Source organism: Triticum aestivum, chromosome 2B, assembly GCF_018294505.1.
Source record: "Triticum aestivum cultivar Chinese Spring chromosome 2B, IWGSC CS RefSeq v2.1, whole genome shotgun sequence".
NCBI lineage: Eukaryota > Viridiplantae > Streptophyta > Magnoliopsida > Poales > Poaceae > Triticum > Triticum aestivum.
The window spans coordinates 782291088-782312353 of record NC_057798.1 but is presented as its reverse complement, the minus strand read 5'-3'; the positions used below and the strand labels follow the sequence as shown (position 1 = coordinate 782312353).

Below are 21266 nucleotides of genomic sequence, written 5' to 3'. Positions count from 1 at the left end.
AGGAGCGAACTAGATTGTTGGAATGGGAGAAGCACTTGTTCTTCTTGGACACATCCAACCACAATGAAGCGCAAAAGGGATATGTCAATCTTGCCCGTGAAGAAGTGTTGATGCAAAAAAGAGCCATGATTCGCGCAATGGGTGGCGGTGGCCTTGGCGGCATGGGTGGCGGTGGCCTTGGCGGCATGGGTGGCATGGGTGGCTTCGGAGGTACCATGAGCGGTTTAGGTGCTATGGGAGGGATGGGTGCACCTCTGGCCGCCATGGGAGACATGGGTGGCTTTGGAGCACCCCCCGACGTTATGGCCGCTATGGGAGGCATGAGTTTCGCTTCTCTCATGGGAGGCATGGGTGCACCTCCGGCCGCCATGGGCGGAATGTCTTTCGATGTGCCTCCTCACACACATTCCCATGAAGATGCCGTTGAAGATCTTGTCAACACCGTCGGAGCTTCACATGATGCGGTGCGTGATGAGGAGAGGGAGGAAGATTCATCTTCGGAGGCGGAAGAATCGTCTTCGGAAGATGATGAGGATGAAGACGAGGAATAGGATTGATGTGTCTTTCATTTGTGTCTTGAACTTGGTTTGCATTTTAAACTTCGTTGGATGAACTTGTGGGCATGAACTTTTATTCATAAACTTGTTTGTGTCAAATTTTATATGTCATGTTCATTGCATTTTGAATGTTTCAAACCTATTATTTTGTGCCCAAAATGCCATATATATGCAATGTCCGGCGAGTCGCGCGCGCTGTATTTTTGCGCGCTGGAGCATTGCTAATGTTTCACCGGGCTAATGTTTCAAAAGTAGGTTGTTAAACTGAAAAAAAAACGCTTGTTAATGGGCCACATTAGCCGGGCTGACTGCTCGCGTCCTACCCATTTCGCCGGCACGCGGGTCCCACTCGTCAGCCAGCAGCAGGATCCCGTCCCCGCAATCCCGTTTCTCGCTTCCCCTCCAAGAAGAAGAACAAAGCCGGCGACGAGCGAGTCAAGAGTCAAATCTCTCTCCGCGGCACCAACCACCTCCCCCCTCCCCCTCCCGCCGCAGCCCAAATCGGCAGCGACCAAATCCCGCCCCCGCCCCCCAAACCCTAGCGCGCCAATGCCCCGCTAGCCAGCCCCCTCCCTCCCACCCGACCCGATCGCCGGGGGCGGCCATGGATCCGGGCGGGACGATGCTGCTGGAGGACTTCGGGCAGCGGGTGGACCTGACGCGCCGCATCCGCGAGGTGCTGGCCAACTACCCGGAGGGCACCACCGCGCTGCGGGAGCTCATCCAGAACGCCGACGACGCCGGGGCCTCGCGGGTCCGCCTCTGCCTCGACCGCCGCGCCCACGGGGCCCGCTCGCTGCTCGCCCCGGCCCTGGCCCAGTGGCAGGGCCCCGCCCTGCTCGCCCACAACGACGCCGCCTTCACCGACGACGACTTCGCTAGCATCTCCCGCATCGGCGGCAGCAAGAAGGCCTCCCAGGCCTGGAAGACCGGCCGCTTCGGGTATGCGCGCTCCCTGTCGCCTCCCTCTCTCTCCCCCTCGGTAGTCGCCCCCGCCGAGCTCTGCTCCGAGCTGCCAATTGCAATCTGAGCTTCCCGAGTACTGGAATTGAACGAGCGCGTGTTCGTTTTCTAGTGCTGCTGTCACCTATGAATGCTGCTGCTGTTTTGTGTTCTGATGCCATGACTGTTGCAATGTGCTCGATGTGCATGATCGCTGATAATTTGTTAAGGGAATTGTACCAATATGCTTAGCAAGATAGGTTCAGTTTGAGTTCTGCACTTGTTACTCATTTTGCTACATCTGAAAAGCTTCTGAAGCATGTTGTTCAAACTGTTTTGTTAATGCTCATGCACCCCCGTAGTAACCCATGGTTTACGTTTCTGCAGCATTGGTTTCAACTCGGTGTACCACTTGACCGACTTGCCATCGTTCGTGAGCGGCAAGTATGTTGTCATGTTTGATCCTCAGGGCGCTTACCTTCCCAATGTGTCGGCGGCAAATCCTGGGAAGCGCATAGACTATGTCAGTTCTACCGCACTTACATTGTACAGTGACCAGCTCTTGCCCTATCGTGCATTTGGCTGCGACATGAAAGCGCCATTTCAAGGAACCTTGTTCCGTTTCCCTTTGAGGAATGCTGAGCAAGCATCCTCTAGCCGGTTATCAAGACAAGTGTACACGGAGGATGATATCTTATCTCTTTTCGCTCAACTGTACGAAGAAGCTGTATACAACTTGCTTTTTCTTAAAAATGTCCTCGCACTTGAAATGTATGTGTGGGAACCTGATATGGCAGACCCAAAAATAGTATACTCTTGCGCCTTACGATCACAGGATGACAAATTGTCATGGCATCGCCAAGCTCTAATCAGGTTCTCTGGCACTTCTGCTGAATCTGTTGAGCAGAAGATAGATTCCTTTTCCATGGATTTTGTATCGGAGGCATTCCTGGGGAACAAGTTTGAGAAAAAGAGCCATACCTATTTTATTGTACAGGGAATGGCATCTGCATTAAGTAAAATAGGTATGTTTGCAACTGGTGCTGCCAAGGAATATGATCTTCACCTATTGCCTTGGGCTTCTGTTGCTGCTTGCATCTCCAAAGTGGAGCCTGAGGTAATGCTCGATTCATTTTCAGTTTACTAGCCTAGACTAGCTATGCCCCTGTAGCTATGTAGAAATTGCTTTTTGTTCAGTTTACAAACCATGGACATATTTTTTCCCTTCGACATGTTTCCTGCTTTTGATTGACTCGTGAGTCGTGACCATAATAGTTGTTATCGATGCATGCCTTGTTAATGGAATGGAACTTGTGAATGTGATTGTGTGAACTGTAAAGCTTGTTAGTTTCCATCTGATTTTGCACTTAAACTAGCAACATGGATGCTTGACCACAACTCAGAATTGCAGGTAATTTTTGGCCTATTAGCTGTGGCTAATGTAATGACCATTTCTTTCATGGATATGCTCTTCGGTAGTTCGGTGGCAACAGCTGGGCCCAAACTGTTGTTAACTGCTGTTGCTTCATTGCAAAAAAAAAAAAAAACCATCAACAACAATGCCCTTATGTAAAAGAGTGGTTCTGTATCTGCAGTTCTTTTTGTTTTATGTTCAGTGATGAAGTCTGCACCTATACACTTCAATGACGAGACATAGTTTCTAGAACTGCAAATAATTTGTTTGATTTATGTTGCAAAATGAACGTCATGTTCTGTCACTGTAGCACATTTCCCTAATGCTTGGCGCATTATTCCAGTATTTTGGTTTTTGCTTCATAGTGTTCCCTGTTTTTACGCTTTATGGTAATTACTGAATTTTACAGGATATTAATCTCAGACAAGGTCATGCATTCTGTTTTCTTCCTTTGCCAGTAAGGACTGGACTATCTGTGCATGTGAATGGTTATTTTGAAGTTTCGTCCAATCGACGTGACATTTGGTATGGAGCTGACATGGACAGGGGTGGTAAGCTCCGTTCTGATTGGAACAGGCTACTGCTGGAAGATGCTGTTGCTCCATTGTTCAGAGAACTGTTGCTGGCGTTGCGGACACTTACAGACTCCACAATACTGTATTATTCTTTATGGCCAACTGGTTTATATGAGGAACCCTGGAGCATTCTTGTGGAACAAATTTACAGAGTTATCTGTACCTCTCCAGTTTTGCATTCAGAGATCAAAGGTGGGACATGGGTATCACCGGCTAAGGCTTTGCTTCATGACGAGGGCTTTTCAAGAAGTAATGATCTTAGTGAAGCTCTTGTGTTGTTAGGCATGCCTGTTGTTCGTGTACCAAGTGCAATTGTTGATATGTTTTCAAAATTCTATATGAAGTCAAAGATAAAACGGGTTGCTCCTGCTGCAGTGAGACATTTTCTCCAAGATTTTGTAAAGCTTGGTACATTAGGAAAATCTCATAAGCTAATATTACTGGAATATTGCCTTAGTGATCTGGACAGTGCTGATATTGGTAAATGCATGAATGGCCTCCCACTGATTCCACTAGCAAATAAGCAGTATGGGATTTTTTCTGAGATTTTACAAGAGAGCACCTACTATGTCTGCGATAAGACAGAATATGACCTCCTTTCTGCAGTTGGTGACAGAATAATTGACCGAAGCATCCCCCCTGTACTACTAGACAAGCTGTATCAGATAGCCAATAACTCTCAGGTGAATATTTCACCCATTGATGGTCCAATCTTTCTTCAGTTCTTCCCCAGGCTATTTCCCCCTGGATGGAAGTGTAAAAACCAAGTTCCTTGGGATCCATCATCAGGTGTGTCATCTCCTACGGCAGATTGGTTTAAACTTTTTTGGCACTATATTGGGGAACGTTCTTATGACCTTGATTTGTTTGGTGACTGGCCTATACTGCCTTGTACTTCTGGACACCTTTACAGAGCATCTACAGCATCAAAGTTGATTGAAACAGAGTCACTATCTAGTTTGATGAAGGAACTATTGGCCAAGTTAGGTTGCAAGATATTAGACACCAAGTATTTAAGTGTGTATCAACAGCTTTCTCATTATGTATATGATGGTGATGCAACTGGAGTTCTTAATTCAATCTTTGGGATTGCCTCGCTGGAGGGAGTCGATGTGCATGCACTGTTTCAACGCATCAAGCCTGGTGAGAAAATTGAACTATACCAGTTTCTTCTAGATCCGAAATGGTACATAGGAGTCTGCCTTTCTGACATGAACATAAAGCTATGCAAAAAGTTGCCCATCTTCAGAGTATTTGATGGAGGATCTCACAGTTCTTATGGCTTCTCGGATTTGTCCGGTTCAAAAAAGTATCTGCCACCTCTTGGTGTTCCTGAGCACCTACTCAAGTCTGATTTTGTTTTCTGTATATCCCCAAGCAACGAAGATATCATAGTGAGGTATTATGGTGTTGAACGTATGCCAAAATCAGTCTTCTACCAGAGGTATGTTTTGAACAAGTTAGATGAGTTGCAAGCAGAGGTTCGTGATTCAGTTATACTAGCCATCTTGCAAGATCTGCCCCAGCTGTCCTTGGAAGATCCAAGGTTCAAGGAAGGCTTGAAAGTCCTTAGGTTCGTGCCAACCATTAATGGGACCTTGAAAAGTCCTCAGTCTCTTTATGATCCTCGAGTGGAAGAACTCTATGATCTTCTCCAGGAATCAGACTGCTTCCCCAATGGCTTATTTCAAAACCCAGACGTTCTTGATATGTTACTCTGCTTGGGGCTGAGAACTTCTGTTTCTACTGATACTATAATAGAAAGTGCTCGGCAAATTGATTCATTCGTGCGCAAGGATCAAGAGAAGGCTCATTCAAGGGGTAAATTGCTTCTTTCATATCTTGAAATTCATGCTCACAAATGGCATGTAAATAAGGCATTTGATGCCCGGAAGAAGGTGAATAATATGTTTGCGAAAGTCACTACTGCATTGAGGCCTCGTGATACGTCTTGGGAATTTGATCTCGGGAAGTTCTGGAGTGATTTGAGAATGATTTGTTGGTGTCCTGTGTTGGTCACTGCACCAAGCCCAGCCCTGCCGTGGCCTTCAGTTTCATCGATGGTCGCTCCACCTAAGCAAGTAAGGCTGCAGGAAGATATGTGGATTGTTTCTGCTAGCTCACGTATACTTGATGGCGAATGTACTTCCTCAGCTTTGTCTTATAGCTTAGGTTGGTCATCTCCTCCTTCTGGAAGTGTAATCGCTGCTCAGTTGCTTGAGCTGGGTAAGAACAATGAAATTGTGACTGATCAAGTCCTTCGGCAAGAGTTAGCTTTGGTGATGCCTAAGATTTATTCGTTACTGACTAATTTGATTGGTTCTGATGAAATGGATATTGTCAAAGTGGTTCTAGAGGGCTGCAGATGGATTTGGGTGGGCGATGGATTTGCAAAAGTTGATGAAGTTGTTCTAAGTGGCCACCTTCACCTTGCGCCTTACATTCGTGTCATTCCAATTGATTTAGCAGTTTTCAAGGACTTGTTCTTGGATCTTGGCATAAAGGAGCACCTCGACCCTGTGGATTACGCTAGTATTCTGACCAGAATGGCCATGAGGAAAGCCACGGCTTCGCTTGAAGCTGAAGAACTAAGGACAGCTGTGTTATTGGTGCAGCATCTAGCTGAGTTCCGGTTTCAGGATCAGCAAACACAGATATATTTACCTGATTCTTCAGCTAGGCTCTGCCTATCTTCGGAACTTGTATTTAATGATGCTCCTTGGCTTCTTGACTCTGGTCAAGACATCTTTGGTGATGCATCCAGCATTGCTTTCAGCCCAAAGAAGTATGTTCACAATTTTGTGCATGGTAATATTTCCAACGACGTGGCAGAAAGGCTAGGTGTTCGCTCCCTTCGCCGTCTCTTGCTTGCTGAGAGTTCCGATTCGATGAATTTGAGTTTATCAGGGGTTGCTGAGGCTTTTGGACAACATGAAGATTTGACTACAAGGCTCAAGCATATTGTTGAGATGTATGCAGATGGTCCTGGGATTCTCTTTGAGTTGGTACAGAATGCAGAAGATGCTAAAGCTTCTGAGGTTGTATTTCTTTTGGATAAGACCCGGTATGGTACTTCATCCATCCTTTCACCTGAAATGGCTGAATGGCAGGGGCCTGCTCTCTACTGCTTTAATGATTCAGTTTTTAGTCCACAAGATCTTTATTCCATCTCACGAATTGGTCAAGACAGCAAACTTGAGAAACCTTTTGCAATAGGAAGGTTTGGTCTTGGCTTCAATTGTGTCTATCACTTCACAGACATGCCTGGATTTGTTTCTGGTGAGAATATTGTCATGTTTGATCCACATGCCCGTTATTTACCAGGAATATCTCCTTCTCATCCAGGTTTAAGGATAAAGTTTGTAGGACGGAAGATCTTAGAACAGTTCCCTGATCAGTTCACACCATTCTTACACTTTGGTTGCAACCTGCAACAGCCATTTCCAGGTACACTTTTCCGGTTTCCTCTTAGGAATGAGGCTGCTGCTTCTAGAAGTCAAATAAAGCGCGAACAATATGCAACCCAAGATGTGGAGATGCTTTTCTCTTCATTCTCTGAAGTTGTATCCGAGGCTCTACTTTTTCTCCGCAACGTTAAAAAGATAACTCTGTATGTCAAGGAGCATGACTCCCAGGAGATGCAACTTGTTCATCGTGCTTTGAAGCAGAACAGTTCTGAGCTCTCCAAAGAACCACATGCACTTAATACGATGCTTGCATTTGTACATGGAAATCAATCATCAGGAACGGATAGGAATACTTTTTTCAATAGGTTGAATAAGACAAAAGACAGTGATTTACCCTGGAGTTGTCAAAAAGTTGCTATTCTTGAGCAAAGCCCTACTGTCCACTTGGTGCATTCATGGATCTTAACCGAGTGTATAGGCGGGGGTCATGCTAGAAAGTTGTCAACTGCTTCTGATAGTAAATCTCATTTCTTTGTTCCCTGGGCATCAGTAGCTGCATATCTGCATTCTGCGTGTGTGGACGATACCAAAGAACTGTCTGGTGAAGCTGAAGTTAACCGTGATGATTCTGTTCCTAAGCATCTAGCTCTCCAATCTTCTGAGAGCAGGAATTTGTTTGAGGGTCGGGCCTTTTGTTTTCTTCCTTTACCAATCAACACTAGCATACCAGTGCACGTAAATGCTTATTTTGAACTATCTTCAAATCGGAGGGATATCTGGATTGGAAATGACATGGCTGGGGGAGGAAGAGTGCGATCAGAATGGAATCTTGCACTGCTTGAAGATGTGGCTGCTCCTGCTTATGGCCACCTCCTTGCAGCCATGGCAGAAGAACTTGGTCCCTCTGATCTGTTTCTCTCATTTTGGCCTACTGCTGTTGGTGCAGAGCCATGGTCTTCCATGGTGAGGAAGCTTTATGTATCAATCGCGGAACTTGGACTTAATGTTTTGTATACGAAAGCTCGAGGTGGCCATTGGGTGTCAACAAGGCAAGCTATTTTTCCCGATTTCAGTTTCTCAAAGGTAACCGAGCTGGCAGAAGTTCTCTCGCAAGCTGGTTTACCTTTGGTATCTGTATCCAAGCTGATAGTAGACAGTTTCATAAATGCATATCCATCAGTTCATCTCCTGAATCCTCATTTGCTAAGGAATTTGTTGATCCGACGGAAGCGTGGGTTCAGAAGCAGAGAAGAGGCCATACTTGTTCTGGAGTATTGCTTGAGTGATATGGATGATCCTTCCCTTTCTGATAAATTGCACGGATTGGCTCTTCTTCCTTTGGCAAATGGATCATTCACAACATTCAATAACCGAGGGGAGGGTGAAAGAGTATTCTTTGCTTCAGAAATGGAATTTGACTTTCTTAAGGATTCAGTACCACATCTTGTTATTGATAACTCTTTACCAGATAGCGTTTTGAAGAAGTTGTTTGACATAGCTTCTTCTGCACGGTCAAACATGTACTTATTTACGTGCAATTTCCTTCTTGAGCTGTTGCCCAGGATTTTGCCGCCTGAATGGCAGCATGCTAAGCAGTTATCTTGGTTTCCTGAACAGGAAGGCCAGCCAAGCGTGGAATGGATGATATCACTTTGGAATTTCTTGCGTCATTCATGTGAAGATCTTTCAATATTTGCAAAATGGCCTATACTACCACTTGTAGATGGCAAGCTTATGCAACTTGGCAGTGCTTCAAATGTAATAAGAGATGATGGTTGGAGTGAAAATATGCACTCATTGCTTCAGAAACTGGGCTGTTTCTTTCTGAGACCTGATCTGCAGATAGAGCATCCCCAGTTAGCTAATTTTGTTCAGGAATCCACTGCAGCTGGTGTTCTGAATGCGGTGCATTCTGTTGCTTCTAATGTCCAGGATATTAAGGAACTTTTTGAGAGTACTTCATTGGCAGAAACACATGAGCTCCGCAGTTATATTTTCCAGTCAAAGTGGTTTTCAGGGAATCAGATAAACATTTCACATATGAATACAATCAGGAACCTCCCCATATTTGAATCTTATAAATCTAGGGAGCTTGTTAGTTTGGCAAACCCTAGAAAATGGCTTAAACCCGACGGTGTACATGAGGATCTGTTGAATGGAAGCTTTATAAGAACTGAATCTGAAAAGGAAAAGTCGATTTTAGTATCATACTTTGATATCAGGGAACCTGAAAAGGCTGAATTTTACAAGGATCATGTGCTTCCTCGGATGTCAGAGTTTCTGTCACAGCCAGCTATTGTTTCAGCAATTCTTCGTGATGTGAAGCTGTTGATAGAAGGCAATAGTTCTGTGAGAGCTGCGTTGTCTGAAACCCCTTTTGTCTTAGCAGCTAGTGGAGCATGGCTACATCCTTCCAGGTCGGTCTCTCTCTCTCTCTCTCTCTCTCTCTCTCTCTCTCTCTCTGTGATATTTGAGAATGTGTATTTGGGCTGGTAGACCTTATCTTCTTTTACTGGTATGCTCCAGCAGCTTTTATTAGCATTTGCACTAGGATGAGGTGTCAATAACTTAAATATTGATGTTCATCTTTTCTTTTGTCCTTTGCTCTCTAGACTTCAGTATGAATAAGTAACACCTATTTTTTCTTCAGGCTTTATGATCCTCGTGTGCCAGAGTTTCGTAAGTTACTGCACAAAGAAACCTTCTTTCCTTCGGAAAAGTTCATGGCAACTGAAATAATTGAACTGTTGGCAAGTTTTGGACTGAAAAGAAAAATGGGTTTTGGTGCTTTGCTTGACATTGCAAGGTCAGTTTCACTGGTGCACAATTCGGGACAAGGTGATGATGCATGTGCGCATGGGCAAATACTACTTACCTGTCTAAATGTTCTTGAATCGAAGATGTCAAACATGGAGGACAAGGACACTTTCCATGAGGATGTCGATCTCGAAGCTTCTAAAACTGATGGAAATTTGGAAGCAGTAAATGAAGTGGATAGTTGTGACCCAGACCCAACTATTATGTCTTTGTTCTCAAACTTTGATCTTGACCTACCAGAGCATGAGTTTTGGTCAGAGCTGAAAAATATTTCTTGGTGTCCTGTCCATGTTGCACCACTTATGAAAGGTCTTCCATGGCTTGAATCAGAAGATCATGTAGCACCTCCAGTCGTAACAAGGCCGAGATCACAAATGTGGCTTGCTTCATCAAAAATGCGGATACTGAATTCTGATTCTTGTTCCATGTATCTGCAAAGAAAACTCGGTTGGTTAGACCCACCAAATGTGAATGTTTTATTGTCCCAGTTAGTTGAGCTTTCCAAGTCTTATGATGAACTCAAGATGTTTTCTGAAGACACATCCATCGACGCTGTCCTACAAAAGGAGATCAAACTAATCTACTCGAAATTGCAAGATATTGTTGACAGTGGCGATGCCCACATTCTGAAAGAGAATCTGGATGGGATTTCATGGGTCTATATAGGGGACAGGTTTGTGCCTCCACATGCACTTGCATTTGAATCACCTGTAAAGTATCATCCTTATCTTTATGCAGTTCCGTCTGAACTGTCAGAATTTAAAAAGTTACTCTTCAAGTTGGGTGTGAGGCAGACATTTGATGCAACAGATTATCTCAATGTACTTAGTCGCTTACAAGGTGACGCCAAAGGAGAGCAATTGTCTGCAGAACAACTGAGTTTTGTTCATTGTGTTTTGGAAGCATTTGTGGATTGTTATCCTGACAGTCAAGCAGCTGATGCTTTACTGAATTCGTTGGTTATTCCAGATTCATTTGGTGTCCTGACACCTTCGAGAAACCTTGTCTATAATGATGCACCCTGGATGAATACTGATCCCACTTCAAAGCATTTTGTGCATCATAGTATTGGTAATGATCTGGCCAATAGACTAGGGGTACGATCTCTTCGCGGATCTTCGTTATTGGATGATGAGCTAATGAGGGATTTGCCATGCATGGAATATGCTAAGATAAGTGAGTTGCTAGCTCTGTATGGTGAGAGTGACTTCCTTCTGTTTGATCTCATAGAGCTAGCTGACTCTTGCAATGCAAAGAAAGTGCACCTGATCTATGATAAAAGAGATCATCCGAAGCAGTCTTTATTGCAGCAAAATCTAGGTATGCTAGAAACCATCTCTCTGTACAATTATTTCAGTCACACTCTTTATTCCTATAAACAGTCTGTTATCAGTAGTTATTATTCTGTTTGTCTCAATCCTATGACTGCAAAGTTGATACCTAAATATTTGACACATTTAATGTGATGAATTTTTTGTTCCAAAATATATATTTAGGTGACCTACAGGGTTCTTCATTGACAGTGGTCTTTGAAGGAACCATGATAAGCCGAGAAGAAGTTTGCAGCCTCCAACTTCCTCCTCCTTGGAAACTAAGGGGAAACATCCTTAACTACGGGTTGGGACTTGTTAGCAGCTATTTTGTATGTGATGCCTTGACTATTCTTTCTGCTGGCTATTTCTACGTTTTTGATCCATTGGGCTTGACTGGTGGTGCAACTTCGACTGCAACCTCGTCTGCCAGATTCTTCTCTTTGATAGGTACAGTTGTTACTTCAGTTACATTTGCTGAATTCATTTATAGAATAAATTATCATGTTCTAGTTGGTTATGAGTCGTTAGAGCATACTCAAATGCCAAAGTAGGCTTTGAGCCAGGGCTGAAAGAAATATGTTTCAGCATCTACACCAATTTCTTTCGGGCAGACAGGCCTGTTGAGGGCCAACACTTAATAACCTCATTTATCTGCTAAAAGTTATTTTTGACCCATGTTGAAGCATGTACTATTCCATGTATGCTGGATTTTTTTAGGAGTATTTAGATTTTTTTTATGAGGAATTGGACATTTTATTTATGCTATGGTTCATTAATTGAACTACCGCATCACTGTTTCACCAATTATATGCATACATGAATTCCAGTATTAGTTTATTGTTGTAGTATCAGCTCATGTTTTTATACTTTGAATGAAGCCCTTAACGCTACTGGCTTTTCAGGAAATGACTTGGTTGAGAGATTTCGTGATCAGTTCCTCCCAATGCGTGTTACACAGGAGGCTTCATTGTCTTCTGCAAACTCTACGGTTATTCGGATGCCGTTATCTTCAAAATGTCTGAAAGAACTTGAAGCAGGTTGCGACAGAGTAAAGCAGATTTTTGATAGATTTACACAGAATCCATCCAGTACTCTCCTGTCTCTGAAGTCAGTCATTCAGGTAAGGGTTATTTGTGGATGCTTTCACACTGAAGTAGTAAGCCATAATACTTTCTGTACATTCAGTTTAGTCTTTCTGCTGCAAAGTGTTACGGCTTGTCTGTTTCTTCACTCATAATTTGTTACTCTGCTACTGAATTTCATATCCTGTGACCACATTGATGTACTTTAAACTGCAAAGAAGTCACTTTCATTTGCATCTGAATTTCATTTCCAGTGACCACATTGATGTACTTTAAACTGCAAATAAGGTACTTTTATTTGCATTTCACTGTTCAGTTTTACAGTGTGTATTTAGCTCAAGTACGCCCCTAGATTATATTTCAAACTGAACATGTAAGCACTCCCTTTATCTTATCTTACCCTATTGTTGTTTTGTAGTATTATTCTTCTATTATTTTTAATGTTCTTGATTTATCCAGGACCACAATTCTATTTTAATTTAATTGGTTGAGCATGTATTGAAGAGAAACTGGATATTACCGAGTAATTCTTTCTCTTGTTGTATATCTTTAGTTGTAGCAGGATAATAATATGCCGAAAAATGGAAACTGACCACATCACCTTAGCAATATGATTTCCTTTGACTTGCCTAAATGCTTAGTTTTCTTAAAAGATATTCAGTATGCGCAATTGTTTTTTAGTTTAGTAGATTTGTTCAGTATTTAATGTGAACATATTATAGAACTGTATCAGAGGGTGATATTTCTTATGAAAACACCAAATGTATATATTATGGCAGAATGCCAGAGAACTTCCAATCTTTGTTGATCTTTTGGATGTAGACTTTTTTTTTTACCTGTTGGATGTAGACTAATTGATCAAAGTATTTGATACACAGTTACTTTTTGTATAATTTTGTATTAAGACAGTAATTATTTTATAGCCAACCTGTACTGTCTTTTAATCGATAGTACTCAAAAGTGAAACAGTTTTGCTGCACCTACTCGATAGTGATTTCAGTATGGAGTGCTGGCAGTACTAAACCATAGTTACAATAGAGTACATGCCATCTATTCAGACATACTCCCTCCGTCCCATAATGTAAGACGTTTTTGACACTAGTCTTACATTATGGGACGGAGGAGTAGTAATGATAAAGCCCAAGTGGATGATTTGACAGCATGACTTATAAATTTAAAACATGATATGCATTTATTAAGTAATGTCAATGTGTTCTGAATCAGGTATCTTTATCAACATGGGAGGATGGAGCCTCTCAGCCAACCCTGAACTATTCCGTGCTTGTTGATCCATCAGTAGCTACTTTGAGGAACCCATTTTCAGAAAAGAAATGGAGAAAGTTCCAAATATCCAGAATATTTGCAAGTACAAGTGCAGCAATCAAAATGCAAGCTATAGATGTGCATGTGATTGAGAGTGGCTGCAGTTATATTGACAAATGGTTTGTTGCCCTCTGCCTTGGGTCAGGGCAAACAAGGAATATGGCTCTTGACAGGTTTGTCTCTTTCAGATCATACTGTGGTTGAGAACCTTTTGTACATTAAAACGCCACTCGCTTTACCTACTGACTAATTCCCAAGATTCTTCTATGGATGTTGTTAAATGTCTATGCTAATGAAGCGTCTTTGGCATACATACTGATTTATTTCTGTTTCAGACGGTATCTTCCCTACAACTTAACCCCTGTTGCTGGAGTAGCAGCTCACATAGCTCGAAATGGAGTACCAACCAATATAAATGCATCCAGTTGTATATTATCTCCTTTACCGCTATCTGGGTCAATAAGCATGCCAGTCACGACTCTAGGTCATTTCCTTGTGAGGCATGATGGTGGACGCTATATTTTTGGCAGCACACATGATAAATCTTTACGGGAAATGGACAGAAACAAATTGGTTGAAGCATGGAATGAGGAACTTATGCTATGTGTGCGTGATTCATATGTTGAGATGGTCCTAGAATTCCAAAAGCTTAGGAAAGACCCTCTATCTTCTGCTATTGAATCACGGTGTGCACACTCTGTGAGTATTATTTTACAGGCTTATGGTGACAGGGTATACTCTTTTTGGCCAAGATCAAAACAACCTACAGCTTCACTCACTGGGCAAGGTTCTACCGTAGACAATTTAAATTCACCAAGAACATCTAAAGCAGATTGGCAGTCCTTGATAGAGCAAGTGATAAGACCATTCTATTTACGGTTGGCTGATCTTCCCGTTTGGCAACTTTACCGGGGAAATCTTGTTAAAGTGGGTGAGGGTATGTTCTTATCCCACTCAGGGAGCGGAGATGATGATAACCTACCATCTGCTACTGTCTGTAGTTTCATTAAAGAGCACTATCCTGTTTTTTCTGTTCCATGGGAGTTGGTTAGTGAAATCCAAGCAGTTGGAGTTACCGTAAGAGAGATCAGGCCCAAGATGGTTAGAAATCTACTAAAAGAGTCTTCATCCGTTTTACTTCGATCTGTTGAAACATATATAGATGTTCTTGAATATTGCTTCTCCGATATGGACCCATACCGGTTTACAGATCTACATATACCTGATCAATCACAACTTAACAGTCAACTTGTTCACCCAGTGAATGCTTCCACATCACAATTTATACCATCTTCAAGCAGTTCTTCATCTTACCATACAAGTACACAGAGGCCGGGTACTTCTGGGGGCGACGCACTTGAAATTATGACATACTTCGGGAAGGCCCTATATGACTTCGGTCGGGGGGTTGTTGAGGATATCAGCAAGACCAGTGGCCCAGCATCCCATAGGGCCCAAGCTGCTGAGAGTAATGTGCTGTCATCTATCATATCTGAACTCAAAGGTGTACCATTTCCGACGTCAAAAAAATGTCTAACAAGGCTGGGAGCTACCGAACTTTGGATTGCCAATGAGGAGCAGCAAATATTGATGCGCCCCTTGTTAGATCGCTTTATCCATCATCAGTGTTTAGAAAAGCCTTTCTTGGCACTGCTGCTCTCCACTCAGGTTATTCATGTGCCTCTGAAATTGAGGAGTTTTTCTCCTCACTTATTATCAGGCCATTTGAAGCACATATTTGATGAGCGTTGGGTACGTGCAGTTGAGAGGAAGCCACAATGGATTCCTTGGGACAGTAGTTCTAATTCATCAACCACTGGGCCAACTCCCAAATGGATTAGAAGCTTCTGGAAAATATTTAGCTCCTTGAATGGTGACGTTTCACTTGTGTCTGATTGGCCCTTGATTCCTGCTTTTCTGAACAGGCCAATTCTCTGCTGTGTGAAAGAACGCCATCTAATATTCGTGCCTCCAGTGGATGATTCAAACACTCAGATGGTACATGTTAGTGCAGTTGTTGATGATGTAGCTAGAGAGGTTGATACAACTGGTCTAAACGGAGATGACACTGGTGAAGCTGAACAGAAGAGTGCACTTGATACTGCATTCGAGTCAATGAACTCAAAGTTTCCGTGGTTATCTGCTCTGCTTAATCAGTTGAACATACCAATTCTTGATTTGTCTTTCCCAGAGTGTGGTGTCATATGCAATTTGTTTCCTTCACGTGATCGAACTCTTGGACAGACGATTGCTTCTAAGTTAGTTTCAATAAAAAATGATGCTCATTTACCTTCAACACTTAGTCTATCAAGTGAAGATTGTGATAGACTGTTCATGCTATTTGTCTCAGACTTCAGATTATCTAGCAGACACCTTTATCAGAGAGAAGAACTGGACGTCTTGAGAGAGCTTCCGATGTATAAAACAGTTACAGGAGCATACACTAGTCTGTCAGGGTCTGATCATTGCATTATTTCTCCCACAGCATTCTTTCACCCCAGTGATTCCCGGTGTTTTTCTAGCTCAGATAATGCAAATTTGTTTCTTCAGGCTTTGGGGGTTGAACAATTAAATGATCAAGAAATATTAGTGAGGTTTGCTTTGCCTGGCTTTGGGAACAAAACAGTTCAAGAGCAGGAAGACATTTTAGCTTACTTGTATGCTAACTGGAAAGATCTGCAACTTAATTCAGCTGTAGTAAATACCTTGAGGGAGACTAATTTTGTGACAAATGCAAATGAGTTTTGTACAGAGCTGTTCAAACCAAACGAACTACTTGACCCTTCAGATGCTTTGCTGGCTTCAGTATTTTCTGGGGAGAGAAATAAGTTCCCTGGCGAGAGGTTCATGTCAGATGGTTGGCTTGGTATACTCAGAAAAGTGGGTCTTCGGATATCTACAGAGGCTGATATGATAGTACAGTGTGCTACGAAAATAGAAACAATGGGAAATGATGTGATGTCATCTTCAGAGAAACATGATGACTTTGATGCAGACTTGTCAGACAGAAAAAATGAAATTCCTTTTGAGTTATGGTCATTGGCAGAATCTGTTGTAAATGTGATTTTGGCAAATTTTGCTACTTTGTACGATAGCAGTTTTTGCCAAAAGATCGGAAAAATTGTATTTGTACCTGCAGAAAAGGGCTTTCCAAGTATTGGTGGCAAGAAAGGGGGTAGAAGGGTATTTGCATCTTATAGTGAAGCTATCTTATTAAAGGACTGGCCATTGGCATGGAGTTCTGCTCCAATTCTTGCCAAACAATCAATTATTCCACCTGATTTTTCTTGGGGAGCATTTCAGCTTCGGAGTCCTCCTGCCTTCTCTACAGTTCTAAAGCACTTGCAGGTCAATGTTGTAAAATACTTGCAGTTTAATATCGAAATGATTTCTTCCCTTACTTTTTTGTGAAATTAAACAGACTGTTGGGAGAGGCAATGGTGAGGACACACTGGCACACTGGCCATCTTCATCAGGCATAATGACAGTAGAGGATGCCTTTCTCAGGATCTTGCGGTACTTGGAGAAAGTATGGGGAACAATATCGTCTTCAGGTAGCACAAATACGCAACTAAGCTTTTACCTTACTGTATATGCCATAAAATTTTGCCATTTGTAGTAATATCGTTAGTTCCTCACCTTTGCACTCTCTTCAGTTCCAATTACTTGTGGTGAAGTTTGTTCTCTCATTTTTTTTACTAAAAGACACCTAATGATATACTTGGCGTTGCAACCAGTCCCAATTCTATTCGGTGAGGTTTCATATTTGAGTGCAATCATACAAATTTTCGTGTGGCCTGTAAGGCGGATGAAGCCCTGAAAAGTGAAGACAATATATCCAGATTAAATTGCACCTGAAATGGTCATGCGAGTCTCCTAAATATCTAGATTTGATCTAATAAATTTCCTTTTTCACGTAAAACTTTGAGGCCAGCTCTGTAGATGCTCCATATTTCAAAAATGGTAAAACCTGTGGTGAACTATTCATAATCGCTTGTTCTCTGCATCAACTCAATGTCTTCATTTATTTCAGCCGGGAATCATTTGCTTGCTTGAGTGAGATTTACTTCTTGCTGATATTGTAAAGAAATGAACAGTTATTACCATGGTCATGTGTGATTTTGACATTTTGCCAGTGTGCTTATCCATGCTGCTTGATTGAGGTAGTAAGAAGTCATAACTGATAAACCATAAAGCCAATACAGCTACTAATGAACTTGCTAAGACATGCCCTTGAGGTTGTATTTATACATGTGTACACGTTTTTCTTTGCTATGGTATATAGATAACCACAGAAGGGAAGGTGCAGTGAGTTTTTGTTGCTTTTTGAAAAGAGATCCACTATTACTCTAAACTGATTGTTTTTATTGCTTCATTTTCTTTTCAGGAAAAACAGAATTGATGGAACTGGCATTTATACCAGTTGCAAATGGTACTCGCTTAATAGAAGCGAAATCACTTTTTGCTCGCCTGACCATCAACATGTCACCTTTTGCTTTTGAACTTCCAAGTCCGTATCTTCCATTTGTTGCCATTCTTAGAGAAATTGGGATGCAGGAAAGCCTTACAAACTCTTATGCAAAGGAGCTTCTTTTAGATATCCAAAAAGCATGTGGTTACCAACGCCTGAACCCAAACGAACTCCGCGCAGTGATGGAAATCTTGGACTACATGTGTTCAGGAGTCAGCCAGCCTATCTCAGACGGATCAGAAGGGCTGTTTGATTCTGTAATACCAGATGATGGCTGCAGGCTTGTCTCAGCTACATCATGTGTGTATATTGACCCATATGGTTCTCATTTGCTGAGTAATATAAATACATCCAGGATAAGATTTGCTCACCCAGATCTTCCTCAGAACATTTGCAAGGCCTTGGGAATAAAAAGACTCTCTGATGTCATTGTAGAGGTATACTTCTCTAACATGAGCTGACATTTCTTTGCCAAATAAATGGTTTCGCTGAAGCATCTTAATTGGTTTCTATTTCAAATTAACTTAAATTTTGCCTTGTCAGGAACTTGATGGGAAAGAAGAGCTTGAGGTTCTGGACAACATTTGCTCAGTTACTCTGGATAGAATGAAAGAGAAGCTGCTCAGTAAATCTTTGCATGCTGCATTAAGGATTGTGATGATCGGTATAACCAATCATTTCCCTTCTTTCGAAGCCCTCAGTATAGTGCAAATAGAAAGTATACTAAAGGATATATCACAGAATCTGCAGTTTGTTAAACATGTCCATACTCGCTTCCTATTGCTTCCCAATCTCCAAGATGTTACGAGAACAGCTCAGCATCCTTCTCTTGCTGAATGGTCAAGCAACGGGAAGCACCGAAACATTTATTTTGCTGATAAATCCATGGGTCATATTCTAATCGCAGAGCCCCCGAGTTTTTTGACAGTACATGATGTTATTGCAATTGTCGTCAGTCACAGATTAGGGGCACCGGTAATCTTGCCAATCGCTTCGGTATTTGCATGCCCAGATGGTTCAGAGAAAGAAGTGCTTCAAATACTCCATCTTGGCACTGACGTTGGAGTTTCGAAACGCGAAGGAAGGTATGACTGTTCCCTGGGAGGAGAGTTATTGTCACAAGATGCTCGCCAGGTCCAATTCCTTCCGTTGAGACCATTCTACAGCGGAGAGATTGTGGCATGGAAGACAGGAAAAGAGGGGGAAAAGCTCAGGTATGGTAGGGTTCCTGAAGACGTAAGGCCATCAGCTGGCCAAGCACTTTACAGGTTTCCGGTGGAGACAGCCCCCGGCGAGACTCGCATGCTACTCTCCAGTCAGGTTTACTCGTTTAAGAGTGTTTCAACGGCTGACCTCTCTTCTGCACCTTCCCAATCGGATGTTGGTAGAGTGGCAGAAGTTGGACAACCGGGCCACTCGTCCGTCAGCTCTAGAACTGAAGGCACAGATGATACGGTTAGTTTTCATTTATTTTTTTTGGGTGCAGTCTCGACTCTTTGGAAGCTGGATTGTTTGCCATAAAATAGTTTTACTGTTTTACAGGCTGCTGGGCTTGAATATGGCAAAGTATCTTCGACGGAGCTGGTTCAAGCAGTCCATGATATGCTTTCAGCTGCAGGGGTAAGGATGGATGCTGAGAAGGAAACACTGCTACAGACTACTCTTTCCTTGCAAGACCAGCTTAAAGAATCTCAAGTGGCTCTCTTGGTGGAGCAGGTTTGTTCACTTCAGTGTCTCTTATGTTGCCTTCAATCCATTTCCTATTTGGTACTCCCTCTGTAAAGAAATATAATACTAGCGTTTACTCCATAGATGGCTAAAGTAGTGATCTAAACACTCTTATATTTCTTTACGGAGGGGGCACCATCTGTCCAGTGACTTGTCGGCCAAGACACAAGCTATGCACTCGTATATCATGTCATTTAGGCGATTTTCGCCAGGATCTGTACTTCTGTAGATGTTTTCATAGGGAATTCGACGAACTGATTGGAGAAATTACGTAGTTAGTTGCACAATGTTGGAAACCACTTCGTAGTTGCACCGCATGGCATACTGTAAGCTACCTGGTTTAGCATTGTAGGATCACCACTTTTCTGAATTCTAACTTGAAGCGCTTCTGAAAACATGCTTGCCTATATGACACTGAAAGTTGTTTACACTACTAATGTAGGAAAAAGCCGAGTCGGCGGTGAAAGAAGCCGACATTGCCAAGGCGGCGTGGTCGTGCCGCGTCTGCCTGAACTCCGAGGTCAACATGACCATCGTACCGTGCGGCCACGTCCTGTGCAACAGGTGCTCGAGCTCGGTGTCTCGATGCCCGTTTTGCCGGACCCAGGTGTCCAAAATGATGAAGATTTTCAGGCCATGAAGACACCGAGGGGCACCTGCTTGACGTTATTCGGATCCCGCATTCTTTGCTCGACGATGAGCGTGTGTAAATATGAACTCTACTAGAAGTCTAGCCCCTGTACAGTACAGGCACAGCGCATTCTGGTAGTTTAGTTTAGACCTGGTGCGATGCGACCACGCCACGGTATAGTAGTCGTCAGCCTTATGTGCAAATTCATGCCGGAGCTGACCGAAAGCTCGTAGAAATATGGCTGCGCGGTGCCTAACATTTTCAGGTTTCTTTCAGGCTCGTTTCGTTGCCTAGCTGCTGAAAGCGTTTGATCTGAACTTCCAGCCAACTGATGGAAACATCGTTTTCTTGCTGACGAAATAACCCCTCGCGTTTATTTCAATTTGGCTACAGAAAAGTCCTGCTATACCTTGTTTCTGGAGCCTAGCCACGCTGGTCCAAAATATCAGTGCGCACTTGTTCTGTACCACAGTAGTAGCTACTGACAGGGCGAGGCTACTGCTTGCAGATTAGGGTTCTGCGCATCCAATCTGAATTATGTCTGCTTCTTGCCTGCCACAGCCCACAATTAGTTAGTGCTTCCTGATTACCCCCTCCGTTCTGAGATTAGAGATTCTAATATGGACTACATACGAAGCAAAATTAGTGAATCTACACTTTAAAATACGTCTCTATACATCTGTATGTATGTAGTCTATTGAAGTCTCTAAAACGGCTTATATTAGGAACGGAGGGAGTAGGTAACTTGTACCGACTAAGCATGAGCATGCGGACCCAAATACACCTGGCAAAATTAAGGGAGAACGCTCCTTGCACCTGATATTTCCCTACCTGCCTCGTATGTGGAGAATGACCACTAATGGTTGCTTTGCAAATTGCAATTCATTAGTACAACTTCTATCTTTAGAACATGCACTAGATCAAACGGTTTCATGTTTAATACAGGGAGTACCCAATGAAATGGGAGTATTACCCATTACTCATTCAGTGCCATATGCTATATGGG

The 21266-nt window shown here is 42.7% G+C and overlaps 1 protein-coding gene across 2 annotated transcripts; it reads left to right on the top strand.

Annotated features, from left to right (window-relative positions):
• Positions 1–1041: 1041 nt before the first annotated feature.
• Positions 1042–20535, top strand: LOC123047378 (sacsin). 2 transcript variants are annotated; one of them, XM_044470916.1, is made up of 13 exons: positions 1042–1499; positions 1887–2616; positions 3323–9312; positions 9546–11032; positions 11209–11472; positions 11928–12145; positions 13332–13603; positions 13766–16778; positions 16852–16984; positions 17818–18338; positions 18445–19356; positions 19444–19617; positions 20072–20535. In XM_044470916.1, the coding sequence occupies exons 1-13, from the start codon at positions 1162–1164 to the stop codon at positions 20267–20269; spliced, it is 14250 nt and encodes a 4749-aa protein (XP_044326851.1). In that variant the 5' UTR covers positions 1042–1161; the 3' UTR covers positions 20270–20535. The 2 variants fall into 2 exon arrangements, with proteins under 2 accessions (XP_044326851.1, XP_044326852.1); XM_044470917.1 differs by lacking the exon at positions 1042–1499 and having other exon boundaries at positions 2415–2616; positions 3372–9312.
• The last annotated feature ends 731 nt before the right edge of the window (positions 20536–21266 follow it).